The 16,636-nt window shown below is 30.8% G+C and overlaps 1 protein-coding gene across 1 annotated transcript; it reads right to left on the minus strand.

Annotated features, from left to right (window-relative positions):
- Positions 1–312: 312 nt before the first annotated feature.
- LOC105636109 (Sodium Bile acid symporter family) lies at positions 313–9,223 on the minus strand. Its single transcript, XM_012219281.2, has 14 exons — positions 8,749–9,223; positions 8,428–8,533; positions 8,118–8,225; positions 7,955–8,022; positions 6,817–6,895; positions 5,564–5,622; positions 5,381–5,449; positions 4,683–4,796; positions 4,371–4,392; positions 3,709–3,776; positions 2,440–2,525; positions 1,364–1,493; positions 997–1,098; positions 313–915 (listed from the first exon to the last, which is right to left on the minus strand). The coding sequence occupies exons 1-14, from the start codon at positions 8,932–8,934 to the stop codon at positions 841–843; spliced, it is 1,272 nt and encodes a 423-aa protein (XP_012074671.1). The 5' UTR covers positions 8,935–9,223; the 3' UTR covers positions 313–840.
- Between the last annotated feature and the right edge of the window lie 7,413 nt (positions 9,224–16,636).

Consider the following 16,636-nt stretch of genomic DNA (forward strand, 5'->3'; position numbering starts at 1 on the left):
CATATTATGTAAACCTTATTTTGTCCATTCCTCGCCGGAGGAAAAATAAATAAATCTCCCATGTACACTGTTCCATATTGATATTAATAAATTTCATGTACTTTAATAAAATTTATTTTCAATTCATATTTCATGTACTTTTATAAAATTTTTACACTATATCATAAAATTAGTTATTTTTGCATTAAACTTTTCCAAAATTAATAAAATGGGCCAATAAATTCTATGCTTAACGAGGATAAAAACCAGTAAAACTAATAATTCTAAATATAAGTCGGCACAATTTTATAATTCATCAAACATCAAAGTCCATCTGCAAATTAAATAAAATTCACATTTCTTCGAAATACCATGTACAGCTTTTCAAGTCTTCCAATGTCCATAGGTTGAAACTAATTGAAGCCTTGTATGGGGGTTAAAGCTTCGACGGATTTATCATGTTTCAAATAGGCATGCCAATTAGAAAAAGCTGGCTACAAATATAAAACTAGATTGGTCCTGCCTCAGGAGAAAAGAGAAAGAAAACAATACAGAACAATGAGTTGGCAATTCAATAAACAATATTGAGTTCAAGTCCCTACTTATATTAACTACAGATACATGCAATTTATTCTTTCAATGAGCAAAAACACAAGGTGTGTGTGTGTCTGGGGATGCAAGATGGAGGAGACCAATGCACGTAAGAGTGGCCTGTAGCAAAATTCTTGCAAATCTACATCCTCTTGATACGAGACTCGATTGTCAGATTTGCTAACCACTTGCACCAGTAACATACAAACTCCGTGTGTTTGCAAATAATATTTGCTTGTGTCGAATAATTATGGTATGCATTCCCATGACTCAGGCTAACTTCACTTGTTTCGATGCAGAATCCTTCCGGAGCCAGGAATTGACAAGAAAAGAATCGATAATGATCTACACAATTTTATTTTTTAATGTCAGATCCTTGTGGAGGATAAAAAAGAGGAAAAAGAAAATCTTTGAATATTAAAAAACCTGATTCAAGTGTGCAGCAATACAAGGAAGAACCAGCAAACCGGTTTCACCAAATGCACCACCAAGCTGTTCCACTACTGCCACTAACACTGGAAGAGTTTTCTACACAAGCATGTGAACATACCGAGCCTCAAAAAATCAATAAAGAAAAAATGAGTGGAAAATATTGTTAGCAAATGCTAGTGAAAATAATTCTCAGTCCATTTCTCTCCAGCTCCCATCCACGAAAAATTCATAATAGCCAACATTTCTCTCATAGAAAACCCGTGCACCTTTGGACAGTACAGAGAAAATTCAAGCATTTTGGGATTGGTAGTGGAATTTTTTTTACAAGACGTATCTAATTGAGGATGCAATCAAACTTCACCTGGCTTGTGACAAGGACAAAAGCACTGGCATTTTCTTTCTTGGCAAAAACTGATTGGTCACCACCAGATACAGTTGAGAGGCCTTGTAAAACGAGAGCATTAAAACCAAGTAGGAATAAATGCAGAATTCTGCAACAAAGGGAGACAGTTTAGTCAGCTGATGACGCTATATTGAAGCAAAAACTTGTTTAGCCACTACAACTGAGAATGAAGGGCACAAGTGAGATCTCGCCAATTTCTTTACATTTCAAGCTGAAATTTACATTACATCCATTTACAGAATGATATCAGCAATTTATAACATTTGCATCCATCACTGCCATTACAGCAACCCACGCATTCCCTTCCTCTTTCTCCCTGTGTACTGGCAATATCCCAACCCAAGTATAATGAAAGGTTGCTGCCAATACCTTTATTCAGCTGCTCGGAGGTGGAATCAGACAGGTCCTAAACTTTTAACTAATAATAGTGTTTCCTTTCAAAGGTTAAATCCATGCACTAGCAATTTTCAATTTCTGAATCCAACCATAACACCAGATGTTCGTCCCCAAGGTAAAAGTAACAAATATTATGAATGTTTCAACCTACATTAGCTACAAAAACTCTGCATGACTTTAGACCAACCTAAAGGGTTCCTAAAAGGGCAAGTCTATGAATTTGAAGTTTCACTTCCAGAATCAGTACAAATACATGCATTATGGGGGCAGATATTAAACAAGGGGACTATAGCTAATGACTGGAGAATACTAATTTCCGAAGAAAATTAATATTATTACTCAAAAGCTGTCATCAGGTACAGCCTAGTTGGTATCCTCGTTCTCTTTAAGGGTGTGGGTATTGAGGATTCTTACGTTATAGTGGAAGTTTACACCAATATGGTGAAATTTGGGAGACATTTACTTGCCAATATGAAATTGCCAGCCCATTGGGCCTAACTAATGGACCCTATTTGATTGTGCTTTGCCAAGCAGATGATATATATTTATATATATATATATATATATATATATATATTAAAATCTTTTAGAAAACATTAAACTTAAAAGGTATGACGAAAATAAGGTGGAAAACTTACATTCCCATCCCAATAGCTATAAGGAAAACAGCAGGCTTAACCATTAAGAGCAGCGAGCTTGACCTGCTTACTTGTATCCATGGAGCCTAATCAAATATAAAAGCTTTAGAATTCAATTCAATATGACTTCTTTAAAAATAAAAACTGACAATGACACACATGTAACATTTAGGTTTTTTCAACAATTAAGGAGAAACTAGTTATTTGTTTATAATTCATTATCATGTAACTGAAAGGAAAAAATTACAAGAGTAAGTCATCCTCCTATGAGAAAAACATGATTAGATGACTGGTAAAAGCCTTCCAATCATGTCAATCTCCATCATTGTGCTAATTCTCATCAACTCGAGTTCATTCAAAATTAGTTGTTATATGACTTCAATTTAAATGGCTGTTTGAAACACAAATAATGCACACATAGGGCTCATTATTCTACCTGACAGCTGGACAAGCATTTCAATTGTTTCCCACTGCAATCCTCAACTTTACGTTAATTTTGAAAATAACACTTGCTCAATTTGGAAAGCGATTCTTAGTTCAAATATCTCGAGTATTAGCTCTTTCTATTGCTTAGTTCCACAGCTTCTCCACACAAAAGGCCAATAGTAGACTGACTCAAGTGAGGTTCTCAAGTGCCAATTGGAGAAAAAAAAAAGATGATGAAAGTTATCCCAGAAGGAGGTGTCAACTTTTTTGTTTGATCAAAATAGTTCAAATGAAGCTATATAGGTTACTGGATCTCTGATATCTGGTGTATGTGCACTTGAAGTACTAGCCAATTGAAGCCATTCACCAGATTACACTCTAATAATACTGTGGATGACACCAATATAACTACTATATATCATGGGATTTACAATCCAAAACTTTACATCCAAAAAGCTATAGGAAAATTAATCTATAGACAACACAATAACCAATTATTTTTGAAAAAGATTAAACTTACAGTACTGATCAGTGACTAGCAAAATGAATAGTTAAGACCTTAAATCACTATTCTGAAACAGGTAACAGGTTAAGCCACAGTGCATCTCTTTTCTCTTAAGCCAGTATAAATTTCCAAAAAATTGAACTTTAACTTGTCTTTCAGCTTAAATGTTAATCTATTTATATAAACTACAATAGATTTTGTTTGTATGGTAGACACTCTATTTCAAAATAGCCATCAAAGCTGGAAGAAAAAAACATTCAATTAAATAGGTAAAACAAAATTCAAAAACAAAAAGAATAAAATAAAAGGAAAAGCAATTGAAGGCATGGGGCTCTTACTAAACTGAGGAAGATTGCACTCAACTTCGAGAAAAGCTTCCGATTTTTATCAACAAAATCTGCCATTCCTGAAAGAGGCATATAATAGTATCTCAGTAGAAAATACAATATCTCAAAAGGTGTTTCAAAGTTGTTTTCAACAGTTATTCTCCATATATAGATGACATATATATTCTTTCTATTTCTCCTCAAATTTCAAGTGAATATTTCACCAAGCTAACTATGATGCATGGAGCATGAGCTAAATACAAGTCATTGTTTGATGCAACAGTCAATGTTCAGTTTTAGGTTGCAACCATAAAGGTTAACTGACAACAACCGTTTCATGTAAAAGAATAGTGAATGACAGTACTTTCCACATTCTTTCTCCCAAGATCAGCTTCACATTACTGAATAGCGGACAATTTCATGTGCTTCCTAATGTTCCTTCCTATACAGATGCCTTGTTAGAGGAATTTCCAAATAGAATAAAGTGCCTTTCCCTTTTTTGGTAAGCAAAGAAAATTATGAAAAGAGAAAAGAGAACAATTTCAGAAAAACTAATTAATTTATTTGACAAAGGAGTTACTTCTATGGTAGTTAAATGTTGGGATCCACATATTTGATTCATTTTAAAATATTACAGAAAGGCCAGCAAACTTCTCAATAGAATAAAAACTTACCTTTGGAGGATTCCCGAAAAACCTGTAGATCAAAAGATATGAATTATTGATAACAAATGATAATATCACCACAGCTATCTGCTAAAATATAGAAATTAAAATTTTTAATAAATGTGCTCACAGAAAGTTAAGATTTTATGGGTGGGGAATCGAATTAAAATTCATAAATGATTTATACAATTATTGGACATCTCATGTAGACCCACGTACTTCAGAATTTCAGTGAGGCCCCAGTTTTAATGATAACATAATTCTGTACAATCACGGCATTGTGTTCATTTAGCAGGTTCCAAAAAGATACCAGAATATTACCTTTCCCACAATAAGAGGGATTAGAAGCATTTGAACAAGACTTTTCAACAGTGGCTTAGTTGGAACAGATACACCAACACCAGCACCTATAAATTTGGAGATAGAAAAGGGTATCTGAAAATTGGCGCAAATAAATTGACTTTAGCAGAAATAAAATGAAGGAAAAGCCTGTGATATACAATAGATAGTGAAAATAAACAGAGAAAAAGAGTCATAAAATGGAACAGATACACCAACCTACAACCAGTATAACCAGTATCACACTTTCAGTGAGCAATAAGTATGAAATGTAGTGAAGAACAGGAGTTTAAGCAAAATAATATATCAATGAATATAAATACCATCATCTTAAATGTTTTCCATTGGGACAACATCATATTAAAAACCATCAAGATTTAAAATAGACCAAAATATGTTTGTATATTGGCATTTTTACTTAATATCTGCCATTACTTTTATGCTTACGAATACTGTTGACAGGACAAAATGGACAGTCAAGATCTCAAATTATGGGACAGTTTAAAGGCAACCAATTAAACTCCTCATACACAATTATGCTTATAAATACTAATGTCAGAGAAATCATGCAGCAATTTAATGCACCTATGCAAACAGCCCAGTTGCATCCTTAACAGTTCTAATTCACATGCAATAGGATAAATTTAACAGACACCAAGTCCCCTGTCCACATAACTTACAATCAAAATTCCTAGAAGATTTGATATCACTGTCATTGCTAGAGCAAGTGCTGAGTTTCCTCCAGCCAGCTGCATTTGAGGAATGAAAAGATGCCATTAAGCATATAAAGTCATTCCTTGCGAGAAAATTAAGGGAAAAAAAAAGTAAATGTACATAAAAAAAGAAAAATGAAATTAACAAACCTGAGTTAGAGCAACTCCACTTGATAATGTAGTTGGCATGCAGCAAAAGAAAGCCAGTCCTGTGGGAAAGATTGACTATGTTGGACAGTTTGCTATCAAGCTATAAAGTAGCCAATCACCGTTTTATATGATATTATGAAACCCCTAATTGGGGGGGTTGGGGTGGGGGGAACATAAAGGTACATACATTGAAAGATCCAACAATATAAATATTTTTGAACTCCAATGACCAAAAACAAGGCACTAGAACATTCCAACAGCCAAAAACAAAGGTATCATAATTAACAATGGAATTGCTGTAAGCTCTTAAAATATTATCCATACATAAATGCATGAACAGACAAACAAAAGTCAACTGTATACTGATACATACACACAACTGCATATGATAACATCATCTTCCATTTCTTTTTTGCTTAGGTAATAGATTAGAAAGGATGTATGAGTGTCATACAAAGTGTCCAAGTCAGGAACCTGGAATAAAAATAATGGAACCCCAGAACAAAGGAACTCAAGCTGAAACTTTTGGTATCAAAGATATAAACATTATCTCTACCACTGCCCTGAGCCAGCCACAAAATAAATGGCAAAAGTTCCTTTAGGCTACCATCACAAATTTTGTAAACTAACATACACGAGTGATCATTCAGATGAATTGACACTTGTGCATATGATTAAGGATAAAAAATTATCATTCATAAATGTAATGGAGGATGCTACAACAAGTACCAAAGTTGGCTAGTTCTAATGCCCAAACCTTAATAGGTATATATTCAGTTATAAGAACCTTAGCTGACAGCATAAATAGGCCTTAACCGTTCACAAGGAGCCTGAGTTTATGGTTTCTTTAAAGTGATAAGCATAACCTAACTAAACATAACAATTAAATCATTCAAAACTTTTTCAAGCATGATTGATGAAAATTTGGTTTTTTTTACAATGCAGTTAATATTTCAAGTGTGACACTAGTTTCCTCATTATCCACCAGCACTATCAATGATTTTGAACATTATTCACTACCATTGTATCAGGTGGTACATCAGTTTCCAGTATACCCCTGCTTATCTGGAAAGTAGAGCAAAATGCTAGCATTTTGGAACTAATGGCCAAAACAGCTATTGTGGACTGATTTTGAAAGAAGAGTAACAGAACATTTTCACCTACAAAAACTAAAATTTTCCTTTGGCAAGCGAACAGGTAATTGATCTACCACTTTCTTCCCTTATTCTCACCTACCAACAGCTCCCCCTTACCTGTTACAAATTCCTGTGGCTGGAGCTGAATTTGCAAAATCATCTTTGAAAAATATGGTGTGAACAATAAAACGGAAAACTGCATTCAAAGAGGATCATGAATCAACCATCTATATTACAATGAATACTACCTATGCAACATGACAAGTGATAACCATGATGCTCTGGTTTATAAGATGTTAAAACTAATGCTTATAAGATGCTTGAAATGTCCAAAAATACTCCCTTCCCTCTATGATTCAGTAGCTTGTTGTCAGTTTTACAAAAGCTCCCACCATTTCTTAGATGAACATGTAAAAGACACTTAGAACAAAACATCAATGATAAGATATAACAAGAAAGCTCATTCTGACTCAGTTTACTTCCAGTCGCAACAAGGTGTAAGCATCTTCAATCAATCAATGTTAATGGAAGGCATTCTACATTAAAGCATCACCATTACATAACAAGGTAAGAAACAATAATTCACAAACCTTTCCAACTGCTTACTAGTTCAGAGCTATAGATTATGGAAAGCATGGCATGTAGAAAACTGAAAGTGCTCCATTAAAATTATTTCCCTATAAACTAAAAAAGAAAACGTTTGTATTCTGAGAACACCCATGCATAACTAAATTCAGTGTAGGGTTTCGTAGTCAATGGGTAAACTAATACAAGCATGAAATTGATAAATGTTGGGAAATTTTTTTATACTCCTTTTCTTCTGGACTCGTTATCTCAATTGTAGTTTAGGAGATAACAATTTGCATAGTTAGTTATGCTACCAATTCAACCATCAGATCAATAACAAGAATAACATAATAATTAATTTTTTCAGTAGTTCTTTGACTAAAAGTTGAACAAAATAAGAAGAAATGAATCTCCAAAAGTTTTTATTTCCAAAATGCTCCTCATCATCATTTGTTCCATTGTTATATAGAAAAATTTATTTCGAAAAAATCGTACCAGTTCACAGAAAAAGAAGAAGGAAATATTCATCAATTTCTAACATCATATGAGTAAGATGTATAAAAGAAAACAACTAAAAAGAAGAAGGATGAAAAAATAATATAAAGAAGCAAATTTCACAAAAACAAAGAAAGGACAAAATTTATAAAGGACAAAATGCATAATGGCACAAAGAAAATCAAGGACATACAAGGCCGAAAAGTCCCACAGGCCAAGCTTTTACAGCAGCACCAATTTCCCCATTTTGCAATGTCAAACCTGTAAAAGTGAAAAGGCATAAGGAAAGCAAAATGAGGATATTGCAAATATAAATGATTCAATACCTCAACACAAGAAATGACTGATACTCCGACCTGAGATGAAAAATATCCCAACTGTAGTAATTTTTGATAGATAAAATTTATCAGCAATACAACCAAGACTTGGATTTGCAAGTCCTAACAGTACTCCACCAATAAGAGCTGCAAAAATAATAAGAAAATAAATAAATAACAAGAAAAAGAAAACCAAATTAAGATATGAATTCATAACCAGAGGCTACATCTCGTAAGCCATAAAATGCATTTGACTACATTACATTATAGAGTATTGTATTACATTTTACCAATAGTATCTTAAAGACTTCGATAACTAAAATTAAAACTAATTAACAAGTATCATTACCTAGTGGAAGAAAATTCCTGTCTACAAAAGTTGACAGCTGATTCCCCAATGACAAACCCGAAGCTTTAGCAGCTCCACTTCCACTTCCACTTCCATTTCCATATACCTACGATGCAATGAATAAACCTTCAATGACAGAGAAAATCAAAAAAAGAAAAAATTGTATGTACTAGGCTATGATGGAAATGGTAGTTTCACCCATCAAAACTAAAGTTCATGTAACCAAATCCTATCATTTCCAAATGAATTCTACAACTTCGCCATGCAACTCGTATATTAGTGAAAATGAAGATTATAATTAGTTAGAATTGCAAAAAGAACCTTATCAGATCGTTCGCATGCTCTGATTCTAGTAGGAATCTTGATCGAACGGCTCGGATTGAAAATGGTAGAAGAGCGGGTAAAGTATGGCTTGCAGATTGGCCGGAAATTAGAGAATCGGTGGTGATAAGACAGCTTTTGAGGTGAGGGAGGTGTGAGAAATAAGGTTTGAATGACTCCCGCCATTGAATTTTGAGATCTACGGTAAGCTTTGAGTTCAATGGCTTTTGGCGAAGTAGAAAGGGAGAGAGGATCTAGTAGGAAAGGATATGAAATTGCGGGGAGGAAGAAGAATCAGCATGTAGGACCAGAGCTGAGCTGGCCTAATAATATTTATATTTCAAGTAGGTATTTGTCAGGTTCAAGACATGTGCTCATACCTCGATCGAAGGATCGCAATAGACGCGAGGGGGAAATTTCTTGGCATAACATAAAGATCAAAACCTAACATGTGAGAGAAATTTCGCGGCTTAAAAGGACAAAATTCACCTAATGACGTTGCTATTTCTTTTATGGAAAATATGTAAACTCCATTAAGCCAAATTAGAATCCAAAACAAGCGCAGTGAAATTAGGAGGGACGGGATTCCACTTTCTAAAACCAGACACAGAATATTGCTATTTCTTTTATAAAAACAACGGAATTAGCTAAAAGTTTATTAAGAAGTGATAGAATATAAATATTTATTATGGATTAATCGGAAATTTATATATGAAATTCTCATAATTACAGTGATTAAAATGAATATTTGATAAAGAATTGCAAGTAGATATGAAGATGTGTTCATTCTTAAATGCTAACTTAGAGTTTAGGAAATGCCTTTATATATACTACCCTAATTCTCATAAGGGTATGCAATCTGAAAATCAAAAAAACACAACTTTTCAAAATATTCTTTGATATCTTAGATGTTGCCAATTGGTGCAGTGAACATGGAACAGTCAGATTTTCTTTTAGTCCTATTTGTACTTCACATCTCTTTCTCAACGTTAATGGCCAACGATTTGAATTCAGCTGTTAATTAAGTTCAGGTTGATACAGTAGCACCATTCATCGACAACAAACAGGAGGCAATATTAGCAACTTGACCCTCGTCAAAAATTCGAATCTTTAAATAGAAGCAGCTTTGAACAACTTTGTAGGAATTCTAGAAAACTTACCTAGGTGATAGCCAACCAGCAACCACTGATCTTTGTACATCTAGAGAACCAAAATCTGCCCCCTGATAATGTTCAAACACATCCTTATAACTTGCCGAATCAAAATCCCAAGGGCTTACCAAAATAGGTATAAGTAAACTCTGTGAAGGAGACCAAGACGATAGAGATGACGCCTCATGTAAAGACAAGACGTACTTTATTCGCTCTAACCATAGCAGTATGACTTGATTTACTGCTGACGCCGATTGACGTTCAAGAGTCAGAGAAATATTGAGAAAATTCAAAGAGTTAGGAGGTGGCTCGAGTAATTATGGACTTAGGTATGATTCACCTTTATCAGCAAACATATTAGTTGCCCTTTTACCTCTTAAATTCAAGATGTTAGTATTTGAATATATGATGGTTCAACTGATCCAAAAAATTACTTGGTTAACTTTAGAACCGTCATGTACTTACAGAAAAACTCAGATGAGATTATGTTCGCATTTTTCCTATAACATTGAAAGGGGTGGTGCAAGAATGGTACCGAACATTGAAATTCAGATCCATTGACTCGTTCTCGCAATTAGCTTCCCTTTTCAGATCCAAGTTTGTCACTAGCATCCCAATAGAAAGATTTCCTCTGACCTCTTGGATTTGAAAAGGAGGAAGGAGAATCCTTGAGACAATATATAGACATATTTCAAAAAATGGTAATACAAGTGGAGAATTTGAATCATGAAGTAGTAGTTAGCGCCAGATAGCTAGCACCATCATACTCTTTGTTTTCTCAACTCTCCAAAATGATTTTTAGAATTTTTCAACTGTCTGATCATGTGGATGGCTTGTGTTTAGAGGCTGTGCAATTGAATAGCTTGTGATTTGCGGCAATAACGTAGAACGAAGTTTTAAAGAATAAGAAAAAAAGAGGTATGCTTCCAAATAAATTTTATTGCTTTAATGGTTTGAACGATGGTATAATAATTTACTGTATTATTTGATTTCGCTGCACTTTATGGTATGATAAAATCCAAGATATTTGGTGCTCAAGAGCAGAGTTTTTGTCTCCTTCTATTCTTGTTGATTTTAGCCCTGATCAAGTTGTTAATAATATATTTTCATTCCAAAAAGAAAAAATGAGAATAATCAAACAACTTGATATATCATTATAATCTAAATATTTAAATCCATTAACATATGTAGCCACGTAACCACAAAAATGGTAGAAACATGTCTATGTTGAAATAAACATAATCAACTGCCTCTTCAAACTTCTACTATTATGTTACAAAAAATAATTTTGTTGGCAATAAGGTTAATTGTCACGTTTTCTGTTTTTATGAACTAGAGTCTTCAATTTCAATAACACTATCGTCTTCATAAAACCCAATTTGAATTTTAGTATAGGAAATCTTCTTCTATCTATCCTAGGTGGCTGCTTTCGAAATTTCTTCCTTTTGGTACGCCTCTACTTCATATTCCAACTTGCTCATACTTTTATTGATCTTTGACTTGATCATGTTTAGTATCAATTCTAACCTTTCATTTTCACTATGAAACTAAATAATAATTTAATAGGCAACAAATTTTTTAATAATGTTGTCCAAAAAGGAAGTATTAAAATTACTAGTTAGATATAGAATTTTTACATTATAATTTAGCTCTTCAAAGGAATAAAATAATTGCATAAATTTAATTGTATACATCCTACAATTATTCCTAGTAATAAATTAAGTTAAACATTATATAAATATATTTACATCTGAATATAAAAGAATGTACAATAATTAAAATATTACTTGCCCATTGTCTTGGATTGGTGTTTTGCTCCCATCATCAGTTTGAAATTTGCAGAACTATATCATTAGATTGCAAATCACTCTTCAATGCATCATCCAAATATTTCAACTAATTCTATATAAATTATTAAAATATTTAGATTCAAACAAACTATTATAATATGATATTTTTACTTTTATACATACCAATTTTTATAGATTTAGTCGCGTTCAATAAAAATTTGAAAATGTTGGTAATGAATTTAATATTTTTGCTAGTTTCTTTTTGATATGAACAACATATAGAAAAAATGTCATCATATATTATTGTCATGCATTGGAATAAAAATCTGAAATAATTCTATTAAAATTGGAAAAGTCCTTGAGAGATAAACTAATAATAGTAAATACAATTATGGATGCAATTACTTTTCACAATCACCAAAATACCTATATTTAGTTCCAATTTTTTTCATCTAATAAAAGATCTTGCATTTTTCATCCCATCAAATACATAAGTCTAGATTCAGAAACAATAAAATTCAAAGATTATAGAAACTAAATATGCAAAAAGATGTGTGTATGAATATGATTTTTGAATAAGAATATTAACAACAAAATATTATCAAAAATTCAAGTAGCAAATACCAATTTGAGCACTTTTTATTTTGTTGTTCGACGTTTCTCAACATAGTAGAAACAAAATTGATTACCTATTAAAAATTAAAAAAAAAAAAAGATTTAGCTGGTATCAATAAGTGAAAAAGGTTAATAAAAAGTACAACTCAATAATCAATAGTAGAAGATTACTATTCCATCCAAAAATTTTCTAAGAGACAATGTTAAGAACTCATTTCGATTTATGTATATATTAGTAGTTGAAACAATAATATTACTGTGGTAAATCTATATTGTATGTTATTAGAACATCCTTTGCAATAGATGTATCGAAAGCATATAAATTATTTGATAGTAAATTGTAATCCTTAACTCAAGTCCAAATTCGTGTAAAAAATGTATTGACTTATACTTAAATCTTTAGTATTAATTGATAGTAAAGTAGTGAAATGACCAACATGAAATTTTTCTTTACTTTGCTTTGTGATATTTTCAACACAATGAGACACTTAAAACTTAGGGGTTATTATTGTTCATTATTTTTTTGGGTTTGACTACATTTTCAATCCTTCAAATCAAAAGTTCTAAACCTATAATTCTTCTTTATTTCACCATTGTATATAACCTGGAAAATTAACACACTATGTGCAATAAAAATATATAATAATAATGTGAGAGAAACATGTAAACCACTCAAACCATTAGTTCTATAAAGGCTCCGTTTGTTTCCAGAAAATAACTTTCTGGAAAATAAATTGCAGAAAAATATTTTATAAGAAAACATATTATTTTTCGACGTTTGGTTTTACATAAAACATTCTTGAAAAATATTTTTCAACATTTGATATAATATTAAAAAATTTAGTTTTTCATCATATAAATAATGCATTTTCATCTATTATATTATTCATAAACAATTTATATTAAAGATAAATTTAATAATTAGATTTTCTATGTATTCTCATAGTATAAATACTATAATGATGATTAATTTAGTCTAATAATGTGATTTAATTTTTTTATTAAATAATTTAACAATACAGTGTATATCATATTAAGATAATTTAACAATATATAAGTACTATAATTACTTTAAAATATATTACTAAAAAATATATTTAAAACAGTATGAGCTTTAACATATTTTAAAAAATATATTGTTAAAATAATTTAATGATTATTTTAAAAAATATCATGTAAAATATATTTTAAATGTTATGGACCAATGTTTTGACAACTGGACTGGTCATTGAACCGGTGGAGTTAGGGGTTCACTAAACTAGAAGATTCAACCGGATTCAATACAGTTTAACTGGATTTTTATGCATAATACTTTTAAATATTTTTTAAATATAATTAAAATCTAAAGATTAAAAATACTAAATAGCTTCAACAAGAACAATAAAAAATGATTAAATTCAATATTTAAAAAATAATTAATTATCTACTCTTTTCTTTCTCATAATGGATAAATGAATAATTTTGATTAAATTTTAGGGACTAAGCAACTAATTTTTCGTTATTTTATTATTTATGTTTCTGTTTTTTTTTTTTTTTTTTTTTTTTTTTTTTACCTATTCAAAACATTAAGAATAAAAAAATTCTAGGGTCAAAGACTCAAAATACTCTCTTTATTTGATATTTGTTTCTGTTATTCTTCATGTTAGTCCATTAATTATAATTATTATTTTATACTTATTAATTATTAATTTTCTTCTTGGATTCTTTGAAAAGCTTTTGGTGTTAGAAAAATGGAAAGTAAATAGAAAATAATGGGTACAAAATGTGTCATCCATTGATATTTTAACGTTATTATTATTTTGAATTTTTTTTCTTGGATTTCTATTTGTATGATTTCAATTTTGAAGTTCAAAAACGATCGCAACGTTCATTTTCCACAAAAAAAATATGTCAGTGAATTGGTGAAAACATGTGGCGTTACAGAGAGTTGTCAAATCAGTTTTATTTTCTTAATTTTGAATCGAACTGTAGTATTTGGCCAGTTCGTTTCACTGATTTTTGTCCGGCTTCTAACGGTCCATACATATTCTAATTAGTTTTTTTATATTCCATTTTCATTATTCAACCTAGACTAGACCACAGTCTGATTTCCAGTTAAACCAGTTGAACTGGCTGATCCATTCCGATTTTAAGAAACATGGTATGACCCTATCAATAAATTATTTTAAACATTTCTTCTAAAAAAAGCCACTTAGCACATTTTTTCACACTCTCAAAGAAACTGTGGGCTCACAATTGCATGTCTAAAAACAAGTAGGATGTTCTTTGGTAAACAAAAAAATGAATTTTGGATTATGAAATAAGTTAGAAAAATATTTTCCCATGTAAACAAGGATAAATCATTTTTCTTTAATGCTAATTTACTTTCCATTGATCAACAACTTATTTTCCTTGACTTATTTTCTTTTAATGTTCCAAACAATGGAAGATTATGAAAAATATTTTCATACAAGTTATTTTACAGAAATAAAAGGAGCTTAAATGTCAATATTGTTTTCAATTTATTTTTTGAACAGTAATTTAAAAATAAAATTCAACTAACATATTAATCAAATTGAAGTATTATAGATGAGCTTACATCATTTTAATCAAGCAAATTGTTTCTTCAACTCTTTGAGCTTGCAATCCATCTAATAACTCATCATTCTTAATTTCGGCCACTATCTCGTTTGTTTTTCTTGATATTTCAGAATAAATAATTTACATGGTGCTTTTGATGCTAAATTGTAAAATACTAATTTTTTGGACTACAAAATCTAGTTGAACCCCGATGATGTCAACTTTTGTTATATGAATATGGCATCCATATGTGAGACTTTCCATTTACATACATATTTTTCATCCTTTTTAAATTTAGTCTGCAATATACAAGATATATTTGCAGTTTAAATGTATATCAAAATAAAAAAATATAGTTTCCACTACTGTATATTACTTTTCCATTAATTAAATATTTGACTAGGCATGCATTTATTTCCATAACTGCTAAATGACTTCCATAGAATGCTTTTCATACTATAACTATTACAACTTTTCATAGAATTCTTTATAAAACTTTATTGAAATCTTTCAAGTAAGCTCATGATATGAATTATTTTGATTATCTACTTTCTTGTAGTGACATAACCATTAAATTTTAATTATTTCTCTAAATAATTTAGAGGTAAAGTAAAATTTAGAAACCTTTAATATAGTAGATTATTAATGGAGAGATATAGAGGAATTCTGAAAATAACTAAAAATCAGATTAAGTGCTTTAAGATAAGAAAAAGATAAATTATATACCTTTGTATTCTTAACAACCCTATTGACATTTGCATATCCCACCTTCTGCTCATATGAAAATAAACTCCCTTTTACAACAATTTCTTTAAAATGCTAAACAAATGAAACTATATATTTTATTTATGAATAAAAGACATAAAAATATTGAATTAAACATAAAAGAAGAAATACTTCATTTTTGGATCTAGGATCATTCCTTTGTTGTTCCCGTCGCTATGTTTCTAGTCGTCTAAATATTAAATAAAAAATCAACATATTAATTCAATAAATCTAAAATAATAATCTAAAATGACCCATAATTCTTTTCAAACTAGCTAAGAAAGACCAGAAGAACCATAAATAAATAAATAACCATTTATAGACATGGATCTTCTCCAAATTTATAGAAAAAAATATTCAATATAAGAAAATAGAATGCAATAATCATCTCTGAACTCAACATTCACTTATATAAAATTATTGTAAGCATTAGGAATATATATATATATATATATATATATATTTGGCTGATTAAGTCGTGATAGGTGGCTTGGTATGAATTGAACAAAAATGATCCCGCACCCCAAATGTCTTCAAGATCCAAGGTCAAACATACATACATATATATATATATATGAAATCCTAAAACCAAGAGACTCGGGCAAAATGAAAACAAACATATATGAAAATTAAATAAACAACAATTCTTGCCTGCAATTATGTTTTAGGTGACACTCTCATTCAATTGCTTATGTTGTTGCAAACTCCATTGGAACCCATTCTCAAATTATAATTCTCAATGATGAGTGACTTCGATTTTGAATGCTAACCTGTCTCTAACCAATGTAGTTATTCAATGAATATATGATTCCTAGTTCAATCCAAAGGGTAGAAATTCTTTGAAAGGACTAGGAGCTCTAACCTATTTATATTTCCAGGGGACTATCGAGAAAGAAAAAAGGATCAAGCTCAAAAATTCTTGCGAGCAGGGAAAAGGGGAAAAAACGATGTTGTGCCATTACAACCCTTTTCTGCCAATTATTTTAAAATAAAAAACTGTCATTTAAG

The sequence above is a fragment of the Jatropha curcas genome, chromosome 6, assembly GCF_041381405.1.
Source record: "Jatropha curcas cultivar XTBG-Jc1 chromosome 6, XTBG_Jcur_1.0, whole genome shotgun sequence".
In the NCBI taxonomy this organism is placed as follows: domain Eukaryota; kingdom Viridiplantae; phylum Streptophyta; class Magnoliopsida; order Malpighiales; family Euphorbiaceae; genus Jatropha; species Jatropha curcas.

What these genes read in the sequence shown, in the direction of transcription:
- LOC105636109 (XM_012219281.2), bottom strand. Translation starts at nt 8,934, where the DNA reads ATGGCGGGAGTCATTCAAACCTTATTTCTCACACCTCCCTCACCTCAA. An exon ending in TCCCTCTTATTGTGGGAAAG is followed by an intron (nt 4,393 to 4,682) that starts GTAATATTCTGG and finishes TTTGATCTACAG; the next exon opens with GTTTTTCGGGAATCCTCCAA. An exon ending in TTTTCGGGAATCCTCCAAAG is followed by an intron (nt 3,777 to 4,370) that starts GTAAGTTTTTAT and finishes TGCCTCTTTCAG; the next exon opens with GAATGGCAGATTTTGTTGAT.